The sequence below is a fragment of the Platichthys flesus genome, chromosome 16, assembly GCF_949316205.1.
Source record: "Platichthys flesus chromosome 16, fPlaFle2.1, whole genome shotgun sequence".
NCBI classification, from domain to species: domain Eukaryota; kingdom Metazoa; phylum Chordata; class Actinopteri; order Pleuronectiformes; family Pleuronectidae; genus Platichthys; species Platichthys flesus.
In genome coordinates this window covers 4,318,815-4,344,448 of record NC_084960.1, presented here as the reverse complement: position 1 = coordinate 4,344,448, position 25,634 = coordinate 4,318,815, and the positions used below count along the sequence as shown (strand labels likewise).

The 25,634-nt window shown below is 43.6% G+C and overlaps 1 protein-coding gene across 3 annotated transcripts in view; it reads left to right on the top strand.

Moving 5' to 3' along the window:
- The window catches only part of LOC133970868 (protein kinase C beta type-like), a 69,226-nt gene that overhangs the window by 22,573 nt on the left and 21,019 nt on the right, over nucleotides 1–25,634 (top strand). For all 3 annotated transcript variants that reach the window (XM_062407978.1, XM_062407977.1, XM_062407976.1), the window contains exons 4-11: nucleotides 6,447–6,558; nucleotides 7,020–7,148; nucleotides 12,819–12,975; nucleotides 13,632–13,766; nucleotides 15,097–15,193; nucleotides 18,300–18,443; nucleotides 23,502–23,675; nucleotides 25,243–25,334. In XM_062407978.1, coding sequence (XP_062263962.1) covers nucleotides 6,447–6,558; nucleotides 7,020–7,148; nucleotides 12,819–12,975; nucleotides 13,632–13,766; nucleotides 15,097–15,193; nucleotides 18,300–18,443; nucleotides 23,502–23,675; nucleotides 25,243–25,334 — 1,040 coding nt within the window. The remainder of the gene's footprint in view (nucleotides 1–6,446; nucleotides 6,559–7,019; nucleotides 7,149–12,818; nucleotides 12,976–13,631; nucleotides 13,767–15,096; nucleotides 15,194–18,299; nucleotides 18,444–23,501; nucleotides 23,676–25,242; nucleotides 25,335–25,634) is intronic.

The window sequence follows — 25,634 nt, the reverse complement described above, 5'->3', positions numbered from 1 at the left end:
GATCTGGTTGATCAACAAAATTGACAGATTTCTGTCTCTTCCCTTCGCTGCACCTTTTGAACTTTCAGATGTTTTTTTGCTTTAATAGACATGAACCCTATGACATGGGATTTCTTCACGGTTCCTCTCTTTGACTATTTCAAAACAATCTGTTTCTTCATTAGTCACTTCTGTTTCCTCTAAACCCCCCCCCCCCCCCCCCCCCCACACACATACACATTCAACTCTGCCCTCCCTGAATATATTCTCTCTCTCTCTCTCTCTCTCTCCATCTCTCTCTCTCTCTCTCTCTCTCTCTCTCTCTCTCTCTCTCTCTCTCTCTCTCTCTCTCTCCCGCTTTCCACCATTCCTCCCTTCCTCCCTCACTCCACATCCACCTCTTATCCTGTACATCCTCTATTAAAATGCCACTCCTCCCAGGGGGGCTCTGCTCTTAATTACGGGGGCTCGCCACCCCCACCATGTCATCTCCTTAATGAGTTTGTGGCCTTACAGCCTTGGTTCCTGCACAGTGGGAATGAAGGCTGGCTCTGCTCCGAATGGGCTTCGCATTTAAATATAGGAGACAGGTAGCCTCATCAAGATGGTTATACAAGAAATGAAAAGAAGAGGGTTTATAGCACCGGGTACTTCAAAGTCATGTGAAGATGTAATTTGTACATATCAAGAACAGAAATCCCATTGATTCTCAGGACTAATCTTACGTATTTATATATTTGCCTCTTTTGAAGAACAACCAATCCAGATTAAACGTCTGTATTTGATCATAAAGGCGCTCGGTCTTTGTCGTGAAACATGGTGGAACACCTGGATGAAGATTTGCTAATAGCGCTGTCAGGTTTGTAGGGTTCAGCTCCACACGTTGTTCTCTCCCACGCACGCCTGCACTGAAGTGGCTTTCTGAGCATGAAACGTGGAGAGCGATGCACTTCGAGCAGTCATCAGCTCAGAGTTCAGTTATTTTCAGCTTGATCATGCAACACATGCAGGGGCCAGGGACAGATTGGTGCAGCAGGATCACATATTATCAAAATCCTACCCCCCACCCCTGGAGAATCATTTCACCTCTCAGCAGGGAGCTTCTTGGTTTGAGTCTCATGACTTGTGGGGTTTTCACGGTCTCCCCGTGTCTCTGTGGGTTTTCACCTGTTTCCTCCTTCAGTCCAAACACATTGAGATTGGGGTTGAGTTGTCGGTCGGTGTGAGTGTGATGTTTGCGTCTGTGTGGTGGTGCTGTGATGTGGTGGCGACCTCGCCCAATGTCAGCTATGATCGGCTCCAGCTCTGACCCCCCCTGCAACCCGTGCAGGTATTGATGTCAGGTGGATGGATGCTAATATAGAGACCAGATATTTACAGACTCAGAGGATTCTTGGAGCCAATCCTGTCAATCTTAAAATAGAATCAGCAACAACACTGAATAAATAACTTAAGACTTTTATTTTTAAAGGTTGCGGCTTCATTTAATGAATAAACCCTTTCTGCTTTTGTTTCGCTTAATGACATTTTATAGACCAAGTAATGAATTGCAATTTATTTAAAAGTGACAATAATTGACAAAGCAAGTAATTGAGACGATAAGAAGCAGACGAATTAATGATCTTGTATTTGCACCCAAATGTCAGTGTTTTCATATTAAAGATTATTACTATTTCATAACATGTTGAATATTACTTAATCCTATTATCAGTGCCATTACTTCTTTTTACTGCTACTTTAGTTTAGTATTCATTTAATTGATCACATATATTCTTATTTCTATTAGGCATTGGTTCTCCTTTTACTTTCTTATTTTTCTCTTAATAATCGAATCATTTATTCTATTGTACGAGTAAGCTGGCACGAAATGTTCCTTCGGGATTGGTGAAGTCTATTTTTTCATATTCCTATGCGAGAATAAAATGACACGGATGAAATAGGGTTTCTGATTTCTCTGTGGGTGAAGCAGCAGCAGAGGATAAGGTCAAACTTCAGAGGAGGGAGGAGGAGAACAGAAAGACATTTAACTTCTTTACAATCCGGTATATTCTGTAACCGTCTGTATAAATCAACCCACCACTCCCATTCCACCTCCCCCCTGTCCCCCCCCCCGCCCCTCCTCTCTCTGTCAGCTGTGTATGTTTAAAAGAAGAAGTCAATTATAGATCTGGGTTAATAGAATGGGTTCCCTGTGGGAGAGGTCGAGGGATGAGATCCTCTAATGAAACCTACATTTCAGGCCCAGTGATGCTTTAGAATCCATTGTGTGTTTGTGTGTCCAATGTGTTTGTGCACCTGAAGCAGGATGGCACTGCTCCCAAAACTAATTGAACAAATAGTATGAAAAAGGGAAGTTTATTTATACATCAATGTCATGTATTTTAAATTTCAATTAAGGCTGCACGCCAAGGACTTTTTTCATTTTTCTTCAACATTTTGGAGAATTATTCATTGAAAACAAATCAGACATCAGTAGACTTAGACTAAAGGCATAATATTATGAGAATAAAGTCATTCTTTAGGCTAAGTGACTTTTTAGAGGGGAAATAACAGAAGCTCAGCCTGTTCCCTATGTTACAATGAGGGATGTGGAGCATCTTGATAAGTTTCTCAAATAACATGGGTTATTCTTGCTGCTCACTTACATTTTTCTTATTTAACAACTTTATTCTTGTCATATTATGATTTGATGTTTTTCTCGAAATCTCAGAGTGGCCTTTTCTACTCCGTTGTACTATTAAAAACCTTGTTTTCTTGTAACAAATGAAGAACGGCAGCTCATTATTTCATAAAAGTAACATGGTCGGCCTGCATGTGCCTTTTTCCAGACAGAAGCAACAGAGCTTAACACGGAACATAAATATAAGCAAATAAAATATATAAATAATCAGGGAGGGAAGAAGGAGAGGAATTCTTCTCAGGTTGTGAAGATGAAGTCACCGAAAAGTGTTGTGACCAGATGGTTAAAGAACCAAAACCACAAGGCAACCTTTGACGACATGGCGATCAGCATATGGAGGGAGGGAAGAAGGAGAGGGATTCCTCTCAGGGTGCGAAGAAGGAGTCGCCCTCTCTCGTCTTCGCTCGGTTCTTTACTCCTATTTTTATCGCTCTCTCATTTCTCTGTGCTCCTCTCGTTTATTCAAAAGTGATTGCTCTGCATGGCTCCTTCAATCAACAAGAACCGCTTCAAACAGTCTCCGGCTCACAAACACTTAAACACTCCCAGAGGAGGGATTGTGAGCCTGAGGGGGATAAACACACAATGGCACCGCATTTGTTTTATTGATGAGGACAAAAAAAGCAGCAGCTGCAGTCTCTCCTGCAAGAAAGTGAGTATGCAGTCTGTTATTGAATCAGTGTGGGAGAACACTTTAAATATAACTGGGAAATAACGTTTCCTCGGTTTACTTTAAGGAAACACGCTGACTTTTTATAACTTCAACATAAAGGGTGTGATTGTGAGTTATCATCAGCATCCATTTTGTAGTCTGCTGATGTGCTGCTTGTATCACATCATCACCACATAAAATAAACAAACATTTGAATCTTAAATCTGTTATTGCTGAAGGTTTGGTCAGTGGTAGAGTTTACCTGCCAGAAGGGTTTTAAGACTTTGACTGTGTAACTGTAGGAAAGGAGGAGGAATACAGCTGTTTGGTTCTCTGCTTTTCTGCAACATGATTTTTATTGTAGCCTTTATCGTTCACACTTGTGCTGTTTGGATGTTTGTGTGGAAATTAGTCGATATACTGTTTATAAAGATGGACGACATGACTGCTCCCCAAAAGTGAAGCCAAAGCACCTTGATCGCCACCTGGTGGCTGCAATTTAGGTCATAACCTCGGCCTCCTTCATGTTAGTGGACCAAACTGTAACGCCTAAAGTACACAAATCACACAAGTAAAAAAAAAAGGATTTCTGTGATTTACAGTAGTTATCACACTGATGATTATATTATACTGTATGCATATATTTCACAGAAGCACACAAAATGTAACTACCTCATTTGAAATCATGTGTTTGTCATGTTTTGTTCGTAAAGAATTGTTCAAACAGGAGCAAAAATCACTCTTTAAACTTAAAAGATATATTAATGTGACATTTGTCGTGATAATTATTGGTAAATGGTAAATAGTCTGTATATCTATATATTGACGACCACGCAAAGTGCCTTACAGTGTAGTTTTCCATTCAGTCTTTCACACACATTCACAGAGTGCATCAATGGACAGCACTTATTTTTAGGGGGGCATTTGGGGTTCAGCATCTTGCCCAAGGACACGCAGATGTGAAAGACTGGGATGGAACTGCCGACCTTCAGGTTGGTGGACGACAGCTCTATCCATCAGCCACAGCCCCGCCCCAATCAGTATAGATTGATATGAAAATGTTCCTTTTGATAAAAACTTTGGTTATAGCCATGGAAATATTCAAATATGAGAACTGATGTCAAAAAGGGAAGGAAAATACAAACCATCCAGACGGAGGTGGACTAGTTGCAGAAAAATTGGACTATGGGCAGAAAATCAGACTGGATGGTCTCTGGTTCAACTCCATGAAGTGACAACCAACAATAACATACCTGGATGGACAACACCTGTATCTCCAAAAAAGTCCAAGAGGACTCTCCCTACCCACTGTCTAAGTGCCCCTGAGCAAGGCACCTTACTCCCCCAACATCTGTTCCCCGGGCACCATGCATGGCTGCCCACTGCTCTGTGTGTCCTGCTGTGTTCACCAGATGGCTCAAAAGCAGAGGACAAATTTCCCCCCATTGGCATGAGTGTGTCTGTGCATGTGTGTGGGATTAATAAATCTATCTATCTACCACAACTGTCTGGTGGGGACTTGAGACGCAGCAGTTTTCTGACGACTTGTTTCTGTGTGGCAGAAGAATGGAGCCTGTCACACAGCGTGATGAGCAACACAACGGCATGTGTGTGTCTTTGTGCGTGGGGACTTGACTGAAGACGTCGGCGTGGTAAATAATGGACAACAGGGTTTTAAACCACAACAAAAGACGAGCGGAGAGTGAGACAAAGCACGTTGACAAGAAAACAGTCACAACAGCGCTGACTAATGGGCACTCATTGTTCGGCCGATGTTAGTTGTGGGTTTTCAGTTGAGACAACATGACATGCACAGCGCAGGAGACTTAACGTACAACAACATTCCTCTGCGTGTGGGCTCTCAGTGGGTGGAGTTAAAGACCGTTTTCCACCCGATTGGTTGGAAAACGGTTCAAACTGTACACACAGATTTTATAGTGATGCAAGTTTTTCAGGAATAACTGTCAGACACTTTAAAACTGAATTATTTTAAACCTTCGGGCCTATTTGTGATCCTTTTGAATTGATTCTCTTTCTTGTGATTTGATCGATCAGCCGTCACAGAGAAGAAGGAAGCAGTAACAGTCAAGGTTATTGTTCCCATTCTGTTTTTTCGTTCCTGATCGATCTTTGAGTTTTCAAGGGGAATGTATTTAATTATTAGTGTTTTCATCGACCCTCCATTCTGTTTCTCATCGCCCGAGCTTCAGTAGCACAATGTTCCCTTGTTTTCAGAGGAGCGGAAACAAGAGCAGGAGGACGGATCTGTCCTTGAAAAAGACGATAACCAGCAGAGAAACAAACAAACGCAGATGCACACACAATAATGCAAACACACACACTCTTGTGCAAAGAAACCCACATGTCTACGCACAAGCAGTCGCAGGCACAGGCCCAACTTTTCAGACTTAACAAGCCAACACACACTTCAAAAGACACAATGAGGAAGCTGGGTATAATTGTGGTAGTGGTAGTGGTGGTGGTGGTGGTGGTGGTGGAGGAGGAGGAGGAGGAGGAGGAGGAGGAGGAGGAGGAGGAGGAGGAGGAGGAGGAGTCAATCGGCTGACACGTGAGGAAGTGGTGCCATCCAAACATCGTTGATTTGATGAGATTAATAATCCAGTAAATAGCTGCATTAATAATAACTGATGGATCCACTTGGCAGAAGCATCTGGACACCCACACTCGTGTTTCCCTGCTTCTACACAACCTGGAACATGGATCTCTCTCATGTGGTGTATTGGTTGTTCTCACCACCTGTGTGTGTGTGTGTCTGTTGTGTGTTGTGTGTGAGGATGAGCAGACTCTTATTGGCCACACACATGTACAACCACTCATGTTATGCATGTTGATGAAAGTCTTTGTCTAACCCTCACTCATACCACATCTTTAGTGGTACACACTTTAAGGTGTAAAGGATAGCAGAGTCATTAACACTATGAAATATATTGGGTAGTTAGAAAGTGATGGAGATGAACGAGTGGTGGTGAAAGATGAATATGAAAAGGATAAAAGAACTGTAAAACTTGTATTTTTTTTTTATTTGTTTTTTCAATTGACTGCTTTGTGTCTGATCTACAGTCTCCATCTTTTCTCTCTCTCTCTCTCTCTCTTTCTCTCTCTCTTTCTCTCCAGGACCCGAGGGCGAAGCACAAGTTTAAGATCCACACCTACTCCAGCCCGACCTTCTGTGACCACTGTGGCTCTCTGCTCTACGGCCTCTTACATCAGGGCATGAGATGTGACCGTATGTTCCCTTAAGCTCACAGATACTTTTATAGTCTCGTATAAAGCAGAAGTAGACGTAACCTTATATTAGTATTGACAGCCACACTACGTCAGGTGTAGCACAAAATATACTGGATTCAGATACAAGATACAGAGACAAGGTCAATATCTTCTGTCAGGATTCTTTTTACACCTAATACTGACATCAGTATGTTGTCTTATATTGACGTTTTTTTGAAAATATATATAACGCTTCATAGTTCAATGTTAAGTGATTATTGTCAAAGAACAAACACCACAAATGTACACAATAAATGTGTGTGTGTGTGTGTGTGTGTGTGTGTGTGTGTGTGTGTGTGTGTGTGTGTGTGTGTGTGTGTGTGTGTGTGTGTGTGTGTGTGTGTGTGTGTGTGTGTGTGTGTGTGTGTGTGTGTGTGTGTGTGTGTGTCTGTGTCTGTGTCTGTGTGTGTGTTTTCCCAGATTGCATGATGAACATCCATAAGCGCTGTGTTGCCAATGTGCCGAGCCTGTGTGGGACAGACCACACTGAGAGGAGAGGTCGCATCCAGATCACAGCTGAGGTCAAGACCAATGTACTCACTGTTACCAGTAAGTATGACACACACACACACATTACCTTGACATTACTTTAGAATACTGGTTATATGTCTCCCTCTGCTGGTGAACGTACGGATGTGACTGATGTAACAGAAATGATGTGGAAGCGATTTTTAAATTATAACTGTTGGAAGATGATGGATGTGCACTGTGATTAGAGATTGCCTCTAAGTAATGAATGGTGTCTCTATGCAGTGTGAAGTGTTGTGTTCCCCTGTCAGTCAAAATCCACTTGAGAAACAAAATGTTTATATTTAGATACTCATGTTCACGCTGTTTTAAAAAGGGTTAAAACATTAAAGGGGAATCTTTTCTTTTACTGCTGCATGTTCACACTATCAATTTGAAACCAGTAGATTTATCTTTTCATTTTTGAGATTTATTTAAACAGACAAAATATCTGACCTGAACAAGTCTCCTTTCTAAAGATAAATGTTAAAGATGCTCTCACATTTTTGCTGATGAGTTAATTTGCCTGAATGATGTCTTACAGTTTTTCTCCATTGCTTTGGATCATTTCACGAAACAGAAATGACATTCTCAGAGCTCTAAGTGCAATTGGCAAAATAGCCCATATGGTTAAGCACAACTACATAGATCACCTTCAAAAGGTCATATCTCACCCAAAACAGTTAACTCAAGTTTCAAAACCAAATCATTTTCTCATATAAATAGTCAGTGCCCCCAAAATGAAAATTTCCTTCTCGATTGCTGTGGCTCATCTCTCAAAATAACATAGATGGAAATGGGCCAAAGCAATTGAGAAAAACTGTAAACTTACTGTGTGATTGGTGATCAGATGTGTGAAACTCAACCTTGATTACTAAAGTTCTAGTTGCACCTGAAAATTAAGCCGATGATCAAGATATCCTTATTACAGTATATACCATGATGTTTTTCATGGTATTATGTGCCTGTACGATTTTGACAGTGGAGTGAACTATTGTGCAGGTGATGATGTAAACAATGAAATGATGCCAACATGTTCTGCAGAGAATGACCACTTGACTGAGAAGCGACAGTCAGTTTTGACCAGCAATATATATTCAATTGGTAATTGGGCTAACTGAAGGCAATTGTACCTAACTGTTTGCAAAGGTGGGCTAAATCATTTGAAATTTGTGCAAGCTGTTGGAAATTGTACTTGTCATTGCAAGGACGTGCTAATACAATTGCAATTTGATTAAAGGAATGAGATATTCCAATCTGTTGTGAACAAGTGCCCAGTGGTTTGGAGGTTTGCACGTGTTGTTTTGAGAATGTCATTTCTGTTTCGTGAAATGAGCCAAAGCAATGGAGAAAAACTGTAATGGGCTGATAAATAGAAGACTCACCACCCTGTTGCACTCTTGTAGTGCCATGTGTTACCTGTAGGTGGCAGCAGATATTCACATTACCCTCACAATAACTCAAAGCTACTGTCATTTTCAAACTGAGAACATTATAATGTTTTGCAGAAATTGGACTTCATTGTTAGTTGGGGAAAAAAGCTTAAATGAGCTGAATTCAAACAAATATTTCTCTCTAATGTAGAATAAACTTTATTCTTTATTACATACTTCAAACATCTAATGTTCAAATGACCCAAATCTGATCACACTTCCATGTGAATGGTTGTTGTTTTGTTGACCCTTTCCTTCTATTCTACTTTAATGGGTGGGGGGTAACTCTGATCAGCAGTGGGAGATACGGACCACATTTGAATGTATCATAAAGGGCCACATGTGTGACTGTAGCAGTGGCGAACCTTCACTTCCTGTCAAAACATCTGCTTCCTGTGCAGGGCAATTCACAGCATGGGGTAGCATGGAATTCAACTTTGACCCAGGCCCCTGGCTTCATGCTTGTGTGACCCTTCACTTACAAACCTGTTTGGAGAGTCTCCAAGAAGCTCTGAATAATTATTCATCTGTTATGTACAGAAATAAAATGTAGTAAATTAATCTTTCCCTTGCAGGACTTACATATTTTAATCAAGATTATTAGAATCGTGACTTTATCAGTGTGGAAATTCTTCTGGGACTGGACAGTATTCACCACAAAATATGGCTTAAATAGTTATAAGAATTTAATTAATAGCTTGAAAGAAACTACACAGTATAGACATTAAATGTGCCCGTGTCTTCCCTTTAAATGATTTCCTCCTGCATTATCTTTTGTTGGGATTCATCCCCCCATTTTTTTTGTGCTGCTCTGCTCTGCTCTCTCTCCTCCTGGTTCCCACGCTAGCAGACTGATCATTAATGGGGATTTTCTGTGGGAGATGATAAGACAGCAGACTGCTAGGGCAGCAGTAAAGGCTGCACAATAGAGCAACATCAAATACAAGGGAATACATTAGGATAGTGCTAAATTGTAAACCAGCTATCTTATTTTTTAAACTTCACCCTTATGCATCTATTAGTCGTGTTAGAATAAAAAATGTTACACCTATGTTTGTGATATTATTTCTGCAGATGTAATCCTGTTGGGTTTTGCTCCTCTGTCCAGCCGCTGAGGATTAAAAATCATCTCATACAACTTGTGGTTGTAGATCCTAGTCAAGCAAATAAGAAGCACAGGTGGTGCAGTACTCATTCGTGTCGACAGGGGTCAGTGTGCTGCCACCAGCGGCCTGCTCCCTCATTGCAGAGAGTTTAAAAAAAAGAAAGAAAATGCACCACCACAGAGAACGAATCGTAGAAGCACCAGGAATTATTCCACAGCTTAACGGGGCTGGAGGAAATGGTTGCTACGCCGAACAATGCATCTGCGCTGTGGACTCTCAGATGCAGATTCAATCCAAGCGATCGACATGGGTGTGAAGTGTCACTTCCATCGATCAGCTGTGTGCCCCCTGTGAGCCTCTACTCAAAGCTCAGGGTCAGTGGCACAGCAGACGATCAGCATCTCTCTCAAGGACACTCCAACCAGGGAGGATGTGCAATTGGGGCTTTGAGAGGTGCCCCCCCCCCCCCCCACACACACACACACACACACTTTCCCTTGGAACTGCAAAAGTCAATAATATTGACTCGGGGAGTGTCGGCTCACAAAGTTACAATCACTTGCCGTCAATCTTCCTAAAGAACATGAACAAATGTGAAAAATATCAATTGCATTAGTTTGCATTACATGGGAAATTTGGACTTGTTGAGTAAATCTGTGTTTCTGTGAATTCGCCGGCCCTCAGGATCAGAGTCGTCCTGTTTTCAGACACTTGCACGTGTTCCTGTCGCAGACGTAGACTGTTCAACACGAGCTTTGTTCTCAGCTGTGTTTTCTCACATTCCCACTGTCTGGAAACTCTCGAACACGGGCGTCACACTGTTCCTCCAGCCTGTGCAGATTCTTCAGGCTCTTTCTTTACTCAAAATATTCACAACATGGCAGGAAGACTGCCCCCCCTGCCCTTTCCCCCCCGCCCATCCCCTCAGCAGAAAAGCACAGAGCGACTGCTGCACAGGAATCAGAAGAGGCCTCGGGTCATGCCGAAAAGAACAAACAGCAGATGTTGGACTTGTCATTTCAAGTCGGCATGTGAACCGAATGCACAATGTCTCCTCGTCGGATCCGCCATGGCTCTGATCAGCATCAAGCCACCGCTCATTCATTGGTGTGAGGCCACATCGGGGGGGGGGGGAAATGTTGAAAAACGCAAAGTTACCTCTGCCAAGGCCCAACAGGTCCCTTATGACACTACTGTTATATTCTCTGGATCCAGATCTTTATTTGGAACTGCACCAAATTGCCAAAACTCAAAAGTTCCCGTTTTTTTTTATATCAATATCTATGAATTATTCCCTGGAAAATGTCCCCAAATAAAATCTCTCACAATATTAAAGAAAAAAATTTCTGGACCTGCCTGCAGATCCACATCAGAACCATAATGGTTTCTTCCCTGACTCATAATACCTTATCCTTCTACCAACTTACACAGAGATTGTTGTGAGTCATTTTTGTGTAATCGCTCTTACAAACCAACAAACAAAACCAGTTCACCAAGAGGACTCATCCGACAGAGGAAGTAGAAGTTGGACGAAACATTAGAATCCTTCTCCGACTCCAGGGAGGCTGCTTCACATGGGAGAAGGTGCACTGCCAACACCCACGCCGCTGTGTGCACATCCAGTATTCTGCTGTTACTGCACTCTTATCTCCACTCGCCCTCCCTGTAGACACCAATACACGCATTGCCCCCCCCCCTCTCTCTCTCTCAAGCACACACACACACATACCCAGACCCACACATGCTCATGTTTTATGCAATCACACATGCATACGCAGTCACATGCATGCGACACACCTCTACATGCAGATGGATTTGCTCGCTTTCGTTTCACTCACAAACTCCGACACGCAAAAAAAACACACACTTTTGTATTTACTGTAATTGTCCTTCGAGACCATTTGACATGCTACCCTCTTTGTAGCTCTGCTCAACCGCCATTTGATGGTCACTTTAACAGGCATCATCTAATATTTATTGACCTGCTCCGCGGCGGGCTTAATGTCGGCCATTAGGTCGGTGCTGTGGTTAACTTCTCCGAGAGCTTAGCGTAGCCGAGTGTTTTAGCTGCATGAGAAAAACCGCTTCTCGCTGACATCTCGAGCTGTTCTCTCACTGCCGAGCTCTCATTTCAGTGCTTGTTTTATAAAAAAAGAGGGTGTTGCATGCTCCACAGTGCACTAAGAGCTGTGTGTGTTTGTGTGTGTGAGTTTCAGTTACAGATAAAACATCGTAGGCATAGACGGCCTTTCAGGTGAACTCAGGTGCACTGTGGTGGCAATAAGAAGCAGCCTCGGTATTACACCACACTTAAACGTGACATTTTACATCTGCAGAATCGATCTCGTGCCTCGCAGTAGGTAGAGGGTTGCCGGTTCGGATCCTAGCTTTTTGTGGAGACCTGTGTTGAGTTGCGTTGTCTGTTTCTCCAGCTTCCTTCCCACAGATCGGGGTCAGGTTAATTGGAGAATCTACCTTGATGTGTGGACAACATGGCAGCTCCCTGTATGTGAAGCCCTGCCTCCTCCATGCTAAATACATTTAAGGCCGCTCTTATCACACTGAGATTTGTTCAAGTGCCGGCTCCATCCCCCACACGCTACTGTTCAGACTCTGGTTCCAAACGCACAATATCCGTCTGTGTGTGTGTGTATTTGGTGTGTGTGTGTGTGTGTGTGTGTGCGAGCATTCTCCCTGCTCCTGGTAATTGGTTGTGACCTCACAACTTGACCAGCAACATTAACTGAACACACGTACACACTTATTAATATACACTAAAAACCCATTTGGGGATTATACCGTCTGGAATACAATTACAGCCCAATAATAGAAAGCCACAAAATACGGATTAGAGTTAGAGGTGACAACCTTCATCCGTCTGCATGGTCATTACCGACAAATCTGGTGAACCCGTGACTTTAACTCCTCCTCTGTGGTCGAGCGGGTCGTCCGTAAATTGAAATAGAGGTGGTTCGATGTGTATTTATGTAGAAGGGCTGTGTGTATGTGTGTGTGAAGGGGTGATTGTGTCACTTTGAGTGGTTAACACTAGAGTAGGATGATATAAATACATTCAATTTAACATTTACACATACAAATCCAGGGTTGATGACATGTTTGTGTGAAGTGAAATGAAACCTGTCCTCCTTTCTCTCTTCTCCCGCTCCCTCCAGTCCAAGAGGCGAGGAATCTGGTTCCCATGGACCCCAACGGTCTCTCGGACCCCTACGTGAAGCTCAAACTGATTCCAGACCCCCGCAGCGAGAGCAAACAGAAGACCAAGACCATAAAGTGCTGTCTGAACCCCACCTGGAATGAGACCTTTAAATTGTAAGGCTCCATTACAGCACGTTTGGTGGTTTCTCATTTCATTTATTTTTCTGTCTCTCTTTGCCTTTTTTCCTCGCCTCTCCTTCCCTCAGTCTCGGCCCATTTTATCTGTCTCCTCTTTCATCTCTCTCACTTGCTCGGTGCAGTGTTTTAAGAGCATCACATTATGCTCATCATTCCAACCATGTGTAACCGCTGGCGCTCAGATTAAAACATCTGGCTCCTTATATTTATAAAAACCTTGCTTTCGGCGTTGGCTCCTCCACTTGGCTCCAATTATTTTCTTAATAAGCCACATCGCAGTTTGCGTGTGAGAGGACAGAGATTTGCATTTTCAGGCATCTGTGTGCAGATGCTTGGTTTGAGAGGCATTTTAGGCTGCCATCTAATAAATAAATAAAAAACTCTTGATGTACACAGGCTAGACAGCTACTCCTGAAGATCTTGTATTTGAGAAATAAAGTGAAAGTGATTATAAGACAAATGTTACGAGGCACTTTTCAGAGTCCACAAAATGTTATAGGATATAAAATATGCAGTCCGGCTGTTCTCATGGGGCTATAAAGTTAAAAAGCTTTTAATATGAAAATGTCAAAATATTTTAAAAGGGCCTTTGGCCAACATCCAATCATGTATTGTCCTCGTTTCTCCCGCAGCCACCTGAAGGAGTATGATAAGGACCGCCGTCTGTCGGTGGAGATATGGGACTGGGACCTGACCAGTCGCAACGACTTCATGGGATCGCTGTCCTTCGGCATCTCGGAGCTCCAGAAGCTGGGAGTGGATGGATGGTGAGATTAAAGAAGGGATGAATGGAGGATCGGGGGGGGGGACAGATGTGAGGCGGAGAAGCCGAACAGGTAGAGGAGGAGGGAGAGTGAAGGTGACCTTGTTCATTACTGCGCTGCTGGAGAAATACTTTAGTTGGAGCTCCCTCCTCTTTTCATTCTGGTGATACTCGGTGCCAAAGCATCTCTACCCCATCTCTTTATCTCTGCGTCTATATCTCTCCACTAGCCTCCCTCCCGCTCTCTCTCCGACTCGCTCTCTGTATCTCTCTATCTCCCTCTCTTTTTAGCTGACGCTGCCCTGTCAGGGATTTTAATGAGGTGCCAGCGTTTGAGGTGGAATGGTGGAGGTGGAGAGATGGCATTAAAACCCTGATATTCAGAGAACCTTTGTGTGTGTGTGTGTGTGTTTTGCTTTACACCATCGACACGTGTGTATCTTAAAAACCTCAAACCTCTTGGCACAGGGAGCCAAAGGGAGGAGGATTCTCAGTGACTTGAGCCTAACAGCTGAGTTCTGTATGTATCTGCAGGTGATTGTCCTGTGTGTAATTCATGTCCATTATTGCTCTTAAGTTAAAAAAACAAAGAAGTTAAGTGTTTATTGCAAAATGAGGTTCATTCATCTCGACAGCCTGCAGAAGATCGTTAGCTGAAAACTACTTTAGCTGCAACCTGTTTGCAGTTTGATTCCTTCAGATGTTCCCGCTGTGCAAAGGCTCCTGAAACAAGTGGCCATAATCACTATTTCCGTATTAACAATGGCTCACATGGCTACGTATTGGCTGAGCAGTATATGTGAGCTGCTTGGTCAGATTTATTACTCAGCACATCCAGGAGGTCGTTCCCTCTGAGGATAAATTACAAAAAGATGAATTAAGGTCCTAAAGTTTCTAGTTCAACTCAGGAATCTGGAATCACAAAAAAAATAAGGTCCCGCTTTGAATTTGGTGAGAAGAGGAAAAATCTATTTTCAAAAGGTAAAAATATGAGATTTCTGTGAAACTAAAGCATTAAAAACCAGCAAAGTTGTTTCTATGAATATCTTGGTTTTGCCATGAGCTATAAAGAGGTTGTGTTATAAGTTTGTAATCGGGCCAATAAGGAAAATTGCTCAGTTGATTGTGTGAAATGATGATGAGGCTGTCGACCCGTCTCTGTCTGCATCACCATGAAGGAGAGTGAATTACTAAATTATCAGCTGATTATTCCTCCAGACTTCAAATCACTTTGCCCTACCTGTCAGCGGCTGCTTGGCTAATGGCCGCAGTTAAACGCTGAAATTGTGCAAATGAATTGGGAATTGATTTGACTGGAAATATTCTCTCCTCAGGTTCAAGCTGCTCTCCCAGGAAGAGGGCGAGTACTTCAACGTCCCCGTGCCTCCGGAGGGGGAGGAGGGCAACGAGGAGCTCCGCCAGAAATTCGAGGTGTGTGTGTGTGTGTAACGGTAGTGTGTGTGTTGGCATGGCTGGCTTGTGAATGTGTGTGTGGGCACAGTGCATCTTTGTGTGTCTGAGTGAGAGCCTCTCTGGGAGAGCTGTTAGCAGTTGGCAGACGCACTTATAGTGCCATCCGGTCTGGCACTCTGTGGGTCCAGACGTGTGTGTGTGCGTGCGTGCATGTGTGTTTGTGTGTGGCTGACCAGTAAGCCCAGTCGTTAACACATTTTGCAAAGGAATGGTAAATCCTGCTTTGCACTGTTCCTCTTTCTTCTTTTCCTCTTCATCATCAGAGGCTCGTTTTCTGATGTGTTGATCACAGAGCTAAGTGGAAGTGTTCCGAGTCGGTTTATCTCTCATTTCCTCACCGGCCTCAGCTTCTGCTCCAGATGTGTTTTACGATCTGGCTTCAGAAGCAAAACTGAACCATTTCTCCCAGATAGTCGGATGAGTGAGATCGATGCTATAGCTCTAGTCTGTATAGCAAAAAGGGAGCTGCCAGTTAGCTTAGCTTAGCATAAGAAACATATCACCTGGCTTAGTCCAGCGCACAAACACATTTAATCCTTCATGTTGCCATAAAGTTGAAATGAAACTCTGTATATAATACGAAATTGTCATTTTTTACTTTACACAAGAAATTGACATGTGGAGCTTTAAAGTTGCTGGATTTAGGATTTTTGTTACTTTTGGACACTTTCATCATCATATTCAGACTCTTAAATAAACACACTGACTGGATGTGGAGGTTTTATGGTTCTTCTATCCTTCAGCTCCTCCCTCTCCTCATTCCGCCTCGTCCTCTCTCCTTCAGTTATTGGTTCTGTCCTCCGTCACCTTCAGTGCTCCCCCTGTGTGTTTCTTTCACTTTGTCTGTTTTCTCTTCCCCTCCATCTCTTCAAGGTCACGGGCCTCAGACGTATACTGAGACACATTCTCGGAGATGGCTGGCTATCTCACACACACACGCAGACACTAATACACACACACATATACACACATACGCTTGAGGGGGAACCTCCAGGGTGAAGCTCAGAGAGAAAGACAGACACAGGGACGGGCAGAGAGAGATTTCACTTTGGTAACATGACCTGCACGCCTCCTCATCCTATCCAGAATCACACACACATACACACACATATAAGACAGTCACAGCAATAAATAATGCATGTCATGGGTGTACACACACACACACATTGGCATTCACACTCAAAATGTTATTCAGGGGAAGTTAAGGAGCAGAAAACGAATATCTATAAAGTGGGTTTTCTTCTCTGGTGCTGTGACACAACCAGTGGTCGATTATGTGCATTGACTTAAGTGCAGTTTGCAAGATCTTGTACTTATTGTACTTAATATACACATTAGGCTACTTTGTACTTGTACTATATTTATCTTACAGCTGTAGTCTGTATTTACTTAGCAAATTTAGCATTCACAAATGAAACCTGTTGAGCTGTAATGTGAGTGTAAGTGATATATTGTTGGTAGGTTACTTTCTCTTGATGTTTTCATTCATACCTTTTTCTTCTTCGGTCATTCACCTTCCTTCTTGGTAATATCCGCTTTCCTTCCTTAACTCTGTTTCTCTATTTTCTTTTTAATGCAGGTTGTGAATTCAAGGAGCACAAGTGCATTAGCAAATGTTTGTGTGTGTGCTCGTGTGTGTGCTTGTGTGTGTGTTTGTCTGCGATGTCACCAGAGATGGAGACAGATTGAGCCTTTTATCCGTAGATGAGTCGAAAGCCGTATGGCTGCATCACACATACACAGCACACGGCTCACAACAAACAGTCCAGGGAGCAGCGGAGTAGTTTGATGCTTCACCCTGTCAATTTCCAAGGCAGAGGGAGAAATCACTGCAGCTGCACAGGACAGAGGGAGAGCTGTGTGGATTAGCAATTTAAGATAAGATTGGATAAGATAAGATGTATTCATCACGTACGTCTGTTCCTGAGTGCGCAGGCACTCTGTTAAATATCTTAAGATCCTTTTTTAAATTGTAGCAGGGCTTAACAAAGTGGAAAATAAGATTATAATAGAAGTTTCTTATGTCAGAGACAGGACAAGGTCGAGGCAGAGGCGGATAAATTGAGAGTGACAGACATGAATAAATGGAGAGTCAAGAGACACAGGCCAAATTTATAAAGATGAAATAGAAATGAGTTATTTTAGAGGAAGAGATGGTTCAAATTTTTGCGGAGTGAGTGGGAGAGAGTGGTTGAAGGACTGAAACAAGGGAAGTGGTGACAGTTATGAGTGAACAGTGAGTGGCAGACTCGCAGGGAGGCTACATTTATTATGGAAAGCGTGAACTGGGGAGTAAAGAGCCTGTACAGAATAAATTAGGGAAAAAAACGAAAATTGAAGAAAGTGATAAAGATTAACATATAAGTCTCTTCCACTTCTGGAGTTACAAAAATGTTTTGTTTTGTGCTTTTAGTTTAAGTTTTAGAAATGAGACATCACAGGCAATAGTTGAGTGTTTGATTTTAAGAAACGTAAATCTTGGGTTTGAACTATTGACTGTATTCCCTAAGGCTTACCTGTCAAAGTCCCACTGTGTGTGTTGCTTTTCACTTTATAATTTATTAATTTTGTTTTGTGTTTTTCCAACAAAACGTGCATTAAGATAATTGGGAGCGTGTATTTCAGTATTTCTCAGAAGGAGCCATTCTGTGTCTGGCACGTTAAAGATATAAATGTTTAATGATTTTTCCAGGTCTTCCCCTCATGTTTGCCAATATGAACGCCACGAACGCCTGGGTTGTGTCTGTACTGAAACAACAAACTAAATAATTCAAATGATAAATTAAATTTCCTTGTGTCACATGAAGTAAACTACAGAGTTATAATGGTCTTTATTATTACTTCTAAAGTATCACAATTGATTAAATCAGCTATTGATATTAAAATAGTCGATCAGATGTCTGGAGGTTATTATCACAGAACCAACAGGACAAAAGTGCTTCAGGAAAACAAATCACTTTCTTCTCTCAACAAATAATTAAATTCCTCTTAACAGCCTCTAGTCTCCTTGAGTGTTTACCAGTTTGTCTCATCATGTCCTCTGTTGTCTCTTTCCTCAATCTAGAGAGCTAAGATTGGTCCAGGCAAGAGCATTGAGGGGAAGGCGGCCAATGCTGCGGCCCGCTTCGACACCAATGGAAACCAGGACCGCATGAAGCTGAATGACTTTACCTTTCTGATGGTGCTGGGAAAGGGCAGCTTCGGCAAGGTGAGGCCGTGGCGTTGATGTGTGTTTGTGTCTGTCTTGCTGCTGTGTCAACACGTGTGTAGGCAGTCAGCTGAGATGCTGTTTGTCAAATGAACTGTGCCTCTTTGATTATCTATAGTACGAACTTGTTAAAACATCCATAAAGGTGTTACGGCCCGCAGGCAGGGGGCACTCAGCATAATTCAGCGGATCGCCTTCTGAGTAAACTGAGTATACTTCCTTGACCTCTCGTATTCTACACCGTTAAACGGCTTAATTCATTCTGGACAAATGCAGAATATACATCAGCCAGGCCCATGTGAACCCAGTTGAATATCAGCGCTCTTACTGTGTGCTGGGATAAATACCTCCGTGAGCATTTGTGTGTTTTGTGTTTGGCCGACTATTAGAGCTCGCTAATCTAACACACAGGGATCCACACACAGAGCTTAGAGGAAAGCAAAGAAAGACAAAGTCCTGGATAGAGATGAAGGAGGAGATGAGGCGCAGGTAGACAGAGATGGATGAAGGGGAAGGGGCGAAGAGGATGACGTGACAAGAGCAGAGAGTGATGAAAGGCGAGGGAGACAGAGATGTGAGGGGATGGTGGCAAGGTTGACATGAATGAATTGAACGAGACGTAAAAACGTCAGACTGGATGAAAGCATGGGAGAGGAGGCGGGGGTGGGTAGGGTGGGGCGGGGGGGGACCTTGGCGAGGGAAGGCTGACATGAATGAATGAAAATCGAGGCGAGAAACAGAAAGAAAGGGAGGATGGGGCGAGAGAGACAGAGGGAGAAAATTGGGTAAAGGAAGGGCAGAGCAGCAGGGTGGAGAGAGAGAGAGAGGGAAGGGGGGGGGGAGTGACCGATAGAGGGAGAAAGAGAGAGAGACCATTGTCTGTGTACCAGACCTGTGTGCTGGCTGCCTGTTTCCATGGCAACGGGCGTTTAAAGCCACACTGATGCGTCAACGTGGGGAGACTGAGTTAAGGCTCGATCGTTACCGGAATACCAGACTCACACACACACACACACACACACCCTCAGAGACACACAAACAGAGACGTGCTCAGATACGCATGAGTACACTCCTTCTGTAGAAACACAGGATGGAATGTATGTGAGACTCAATACATCGTATACACACACACACAAAGCTGATGTTAATACCAGCTGATAAAAGAAATAAAGATACAATGACACATTTTTAAGAGATGGAGACAAACACACAAACAGGTGCTTACGGTGTGTGTTGGTTTGTGTGTGTGTGTGTTATCCTGATGCTTCCTGAGTTTGCGTGGGAGGCAGGTACCTTCAGCTTGGAGCTTCCTGCTCCAGTGTCTGAGGACATCTGCATCACAATGCTGCTGCTCACGTTTCACCCTGGACCTTCAGCTTCAGGATAATGACATACACACGTCAGTATCCCATGTACACATGCAGGTGCTGCAGCTCGCCGTCATGACTACACACGTGACGAGCCAGTGCTTCACATACACAACCTCACGTCTGCGTATGGATTTCTACTGTTATCGGACAGCCCTTCAATACCTAAGTGATTTGTTGCAGCTCGGTCGAACTTTGGTTCGTGAATGGGTCAAATGGACGAGTGTATAGGTTGTCGGTTGAATTCTAGTGTGGCTGGGACACTAAGCTGACTCTGGTTAGGCTTGCTTGCGGTGTCGCAGACCAATAAACGGGCCAATCCCCGGATTTTATGATAGATTGGTAATTTTAGTTTGTGACCTGTAAAGGAAACAATCTGAAGTGTGGCACCCTGACTGGCTGAGGTACATAGCTGTTTGCATGATCCTGTTAAAATTGATCTAATATAAAAATATTATCGGTTGAGCATTAATACTTCTTGCAGCCGAAAGCTTTATTCTCAAGTTTCATCATCATAAATCTCAATAGAAAGAAAAAGGGTCCAGACTTGAACTACACCTTGTCAGAGTAATGACTGAATAGACCACATGCTATGTGACGATTAGAAGAACACAACACAACCCACCGCAATAAAACACAGTGCAGTGCAGCAGAGTGTGGTTTCATTTATTTTCTCTGAGTAAATTCACTCTGCAAGGTCAGCAGAGAAAACACACTGGCATCATTTACGACACATGACAGTTAATAACCTCAGGTCTGCTGTTGTGTCAAATGACCCTGAACCACTTTTCTTGGATAAAAAGGGCCGACAGTTACACACACCACAACACACACACACACACACACACACAGCGGTGAGAGCAGCCGGTGTGTGTAAGCGAAACTGTGACCGAGATCGTGACGTGTGTGAAATCGCTCAGAAGGTTGAAATGATTGAAACAACATCTGGTTGTCGTCATGGGACAGTTGTTGCTTGTGTGTGTGTGTCTGTGTGCGTCCTTTGTTTCCTTCAGTGAAACCTGGAGACTTCTGCGTCTTCTCTCTCTGCTGCTGGTCTCGTCCTTGTCTTTGTGGTGGCATCAGAATCCGCTTCAGGCCAGATGGCGTCTTTCCTCTCTGATTTCACTTCATAGAGTTTGTATTTACATAGAGTCACACTGACACCATATGGGATGAGTCCATGCAAACACACACACAACACACACACACACACACACACACACACACACACACACACACACACACACACATACACACATGCTCAATTAATGGCCACCTGCATACATCGAACTTCAATGGATATTAAAACTTAAATGCTGAATATTATAGTGCAGATTCTTGAACTGCGGCTGCCCTCTATGCAAACACACGTTCTCACTCACTCTCTCACACACACACACACACACACACACACACACACACAGCTTTCTGTCCATCTGCACTGCTCTCCCTGTAGATTCCTGAACCCAATTAACCCTTGATATTAACATACCTGAATATTTATAGGACATAAACAGTAAAGCTGAGTTTCTGGTCTCCTGTGCGAGGCCGTGGACGGAAGGTCACTCTCGTTGCTCGGTTCTCGACCGGTTTTGGGAGAATAATGAACATGTTATGGTTTCCATTTACATCATTGAGCATTAACACACTTATTTAAGGCCACTTACAAAGAGTGAGCGGGTCGTATAGATCTGCTCGTTGCTCACAAGACACTTGACGGAGCATCGTGCTGTTTTCATATCTGTCACCGTGGCATCTTGCTGTGTCTGACAAATGATATATTCAATATATCCATAATCAATAAAACTCCACTTAACCTGAGCAGTGGACGTTTCCCCCCCGCTCACGACGGTTCACCCGGTGTTTTATGCAAATTGACAATGGAAATGTAATTAAAGTGCTTGAAAAAAGAAATACGATTGGTTGACAGTTCCTTTTGTGGAGGTCCCAGAACTCAATTAGCCCGGTGGAATCTACAAACACACCATGCTAGCCGCACAATGGAAAAAGGCTCTGCCGTTTTTCTACCTCCACATTCTGCCTGGCTGCTCGCACACTTGTTTTAAGATAAAGCGTTAAAGACTGCTGTTATTAGAGCCGTGCAGTCAGGCGAGTAGTCGAACATGTGGAAACGGTGCTGCTGCAAATCTGTGCTGATAATTCACCGAGCAGGGAAACTGAAAACCAGGTGTCTGACTCATTGTAAACCTCAGAGAGAAGTTTCTGCCGTTAGTTTTCTGGAACTGATGCTTGAAAGTATGAGATTTAATGCCACTCTGCAAAATCTAAAATGAAGTGGTTTAATATACATAGGTTTCATTCTTGTGTTAAACAATTCTTAAAATTATAATACCTCAAAATGTCTCCAACAATGTTCAAACCCAGAGAAATCCCCAATTTGATTAAACTTAAGATAAAACACAGATTTCTATTTTCTTCTCTAACACGGAGTTTAACTTTACACACACACACACACACACAGAACTTAAATTCACAGCTGCTCATAAAATCCCTCCATACATATTTCAGTCCAGAGAGATGAACTCCTCCGACCTGCTGGGTCAAGAGCCTGCTTTTACTTTGCCTGCTTTTACATTCATGAGCCGACCTGCGAGCTGAGACTTGACCCACATTCGGTCGGCTATTTCCAGCAGCTCTCTTCTCTTTTCAGGAAAGACGAGAAAGGGAAAGAAAAGTAGGGAGAAAAAGGAGAAATCAAGACGGCGAAGGGGGAGAAGTGGTGAAGAAACAGGGCGAGAACAGGATACAGCAAACAGAGGAGCTGAGAGAGGAAGATGAGTTAATAAGGTTGAGTCCACAGAATGAGACCGACCTTGGCTACAAGACACTTTATCTGCTGAGTGCGAACACACACACACACGCACACACACACACACACACACACACACACACACATAAACACACACACACGGATCAGCATCAACAGAAAATATGGGAACGTGATTTTAAATTGTATTTTTGTTACTATGAATTAAAATATGATTCTGACTTCTCCAGACCACTGCCCCTCCCTCTCTCCGTCCTTACCTCTCTTCCCAACTTCAACTCCCTTCTTCATATTTGATCCGACCCATTCTTTAGAGCATGATGTCCCACGCCCAGCGAACCAATCAACATATTCCTTCACTTGGATAAACTCTGATTTTAAAGGTCAAAGGTCATTGGGACGTCACAGAGCTCGTTTTTCAGCTGAACTCCAGATGGAGTGAACTTCCACGTTGGCTGTAATCACACTATGTAAAGAAGTCTTGAATCTCCTCCTTCCCCTTTGTCCTACCTTTCTTTTTTTCTGTTTTTCTCTCCTCAGGTGACATCTTGAAAAGTGATGACTCAGTCCCCCCCCCCGTCCTTAGTCTCGTTATTTCTGCCGTGACTGTCGAACCCAAAACAGTCAGACAAGCTTTTCTTTATCACTCTGCTTCTTTATCCCTGACCTTAACAGAACCCTCTACTGTGTCCGCTGCTTTCCCTTTCTCCCCTATCTCTGTCTGCCGCCTGTCCTTTCCTTTCTATCCCCTTTCTTCCCCTCTTTCTTCACTGTACCCCTCTTTCCTTCCAGGTGATGAGACCGAAGCTTTTTGCCCTTTTAATATTTTGAATATCGATGGATTTACCTGTGTCTCACGTCTACTGTTTCGCTCCTTTTCTCTCTCTCTCTCTTCCTCTCTAGGTGATGCTGGCGGAACGTAAGGGGACGGAGGAGCTGTACGCTGTGAAGATCCTGAAGAAGGATGTGGTGATCCAGGACGATGATGTGGAGTGCACCATGGTGGAGAAGAGAGTGTTAGCGCTGGCTTCAAAACCCCCGTTCTTAACACAGCTGCACTCCACCTTCCAGACCATGGTACGTCTTTTTGTATCGTTGGGAGAAGGAAGAACCTCAGGGGCAGGACGTCGACAGTGGACGTCCGGGCCAAGACTCAGTCTCTGATTTGCCGTGCTCTGTTTACACCCCCCCCCCCCCCCACAGATTGTACATATTCACAAGAAGAAACCGTTTATAGAGATTACCCCCACACTCAAAATACACCTTATGCAAAACCCTACACTTCACAAACCCTTTACCCACCGGCCTAAACAATCACTATTACTATCTACTATCACCTGTTAAGGTGACTCACGGAGGTGACACCCGGGGCGGTTCGATCCCCAGTCTGACCCATGAAAAGTGCTGCGATGCACTGTATGAATGTGTGTGTGAATGGGTGAATGTAAAACTGTACTGTAAAGCGCTGAAAAGTGCTATAAAATACAAAACCAAAACCAACCATTACCCATCGTGTGTCCCTCCGCCCACTCGCATTGTCTTTGATCAGCCGTGAGCCACCGTGCGGTGCCCTGCTGAAGGGCACAGCGGCACTGCTGCGGAGCGCTGTGGTCTGAACAGCAGCCACCCTGCCTGCTGTCACCAGCTCACAGCCGGAACACACAGGCTGCATTCATATTTGATTCGTGCTCATCCTCTGACACATAATCCATAGAAATCGTAGCGTTAACAGAAGAGTGAATGTGGCTCGTTGGATTCATACAACAACTTCATGTCGTGCACATTCACATGCTGCTTAAACATACTCACACATTTATGTTTCAATTAATTTGAGGTTGTAGCAGAAGGCTAAAGGTTGACCTGACCTACACACAAACACACAAACACACACACAACCACACACTAGAGGGGAGTGTGCTAATCCTCCCCTCCTCAGAGCTAATTCTCCGACCAGAGAAGGGCTTTCATACATATGGGACTTAGCAGGCAATTATAACATGCATGCATAGACACATGCACACCCGTATACGATGTGTAGTGCACACACTAATATATTTTATTCACACATACAGTGCACTGTACACAAACGTGGAGCCGACTTATCAAGCAATGCAGGCGAGGATGCTCTCACACACACACACACACACACACACACACACACATAAACGCGCATTAAAAGTCCTGACTCAAAAAACTGCACAATATTTTCTCCAGACTCACAGACACACACACGGCCACAAACCAAATCCCTCCACGCTCTCTCACATACTGCACTTTATTGCCAATTTCTATAGATAATGGAGAAGAATTGGCTCTTAAATTGATGTTGCTGTGTTCCCTCAGTTCGGGGGTGATTGGACGACAGCCCAATCGCCTCCTTCTGACTGTCCTCTTCCTCGTTCTCTATCGTTTATCCCCCCATTTTCTCTTCTAATGTCACTTTCGCCCTCTTTCTTCTGCATCCGTGCTTTAATCTTCTCTCGTGCGACCCGTCGCTACCTTGCGACCCCGACAGCCCCCCCCCCCACACACACTCACACTCCTTCTCTCACTATCATCACATTTAGACCTCTCGCCTGCTTTTATGAACATTTACGATTGTTTGACTTTTCCCGTCTCTGTCTGCCCTTCTATCTCTCTGCAGGACCGTTTGTATTTTGTCATGGAGTACATAAACGGTGGAGATCTCATGTATCAGATTCAGCAGGTCGGCAAGTTCAAAGAGCCACATGCTGTGTGAGTACACAAACACACACACACACACACACACACACACACACACACACACACAAACACACAAAGCAGCATTTGAAGAGGGAAAAGCCGAGATACCTTCATATCCCATCATAACAAGATATCTTAATCCTCTGCTCATGGGTGTTTCCCAGTTTAGTGACATATTTTTAATCATAGTGAACAAGCCATCAGCAGTTTGACTGGCTCAGGTGATGGATGAGCAACCCAAGCTGTGCCGGGGGATGAAATATGTTGTTCGCCCCAGTGCACGTGAAAGTAATCCAGCTGCACCTAAGAGTT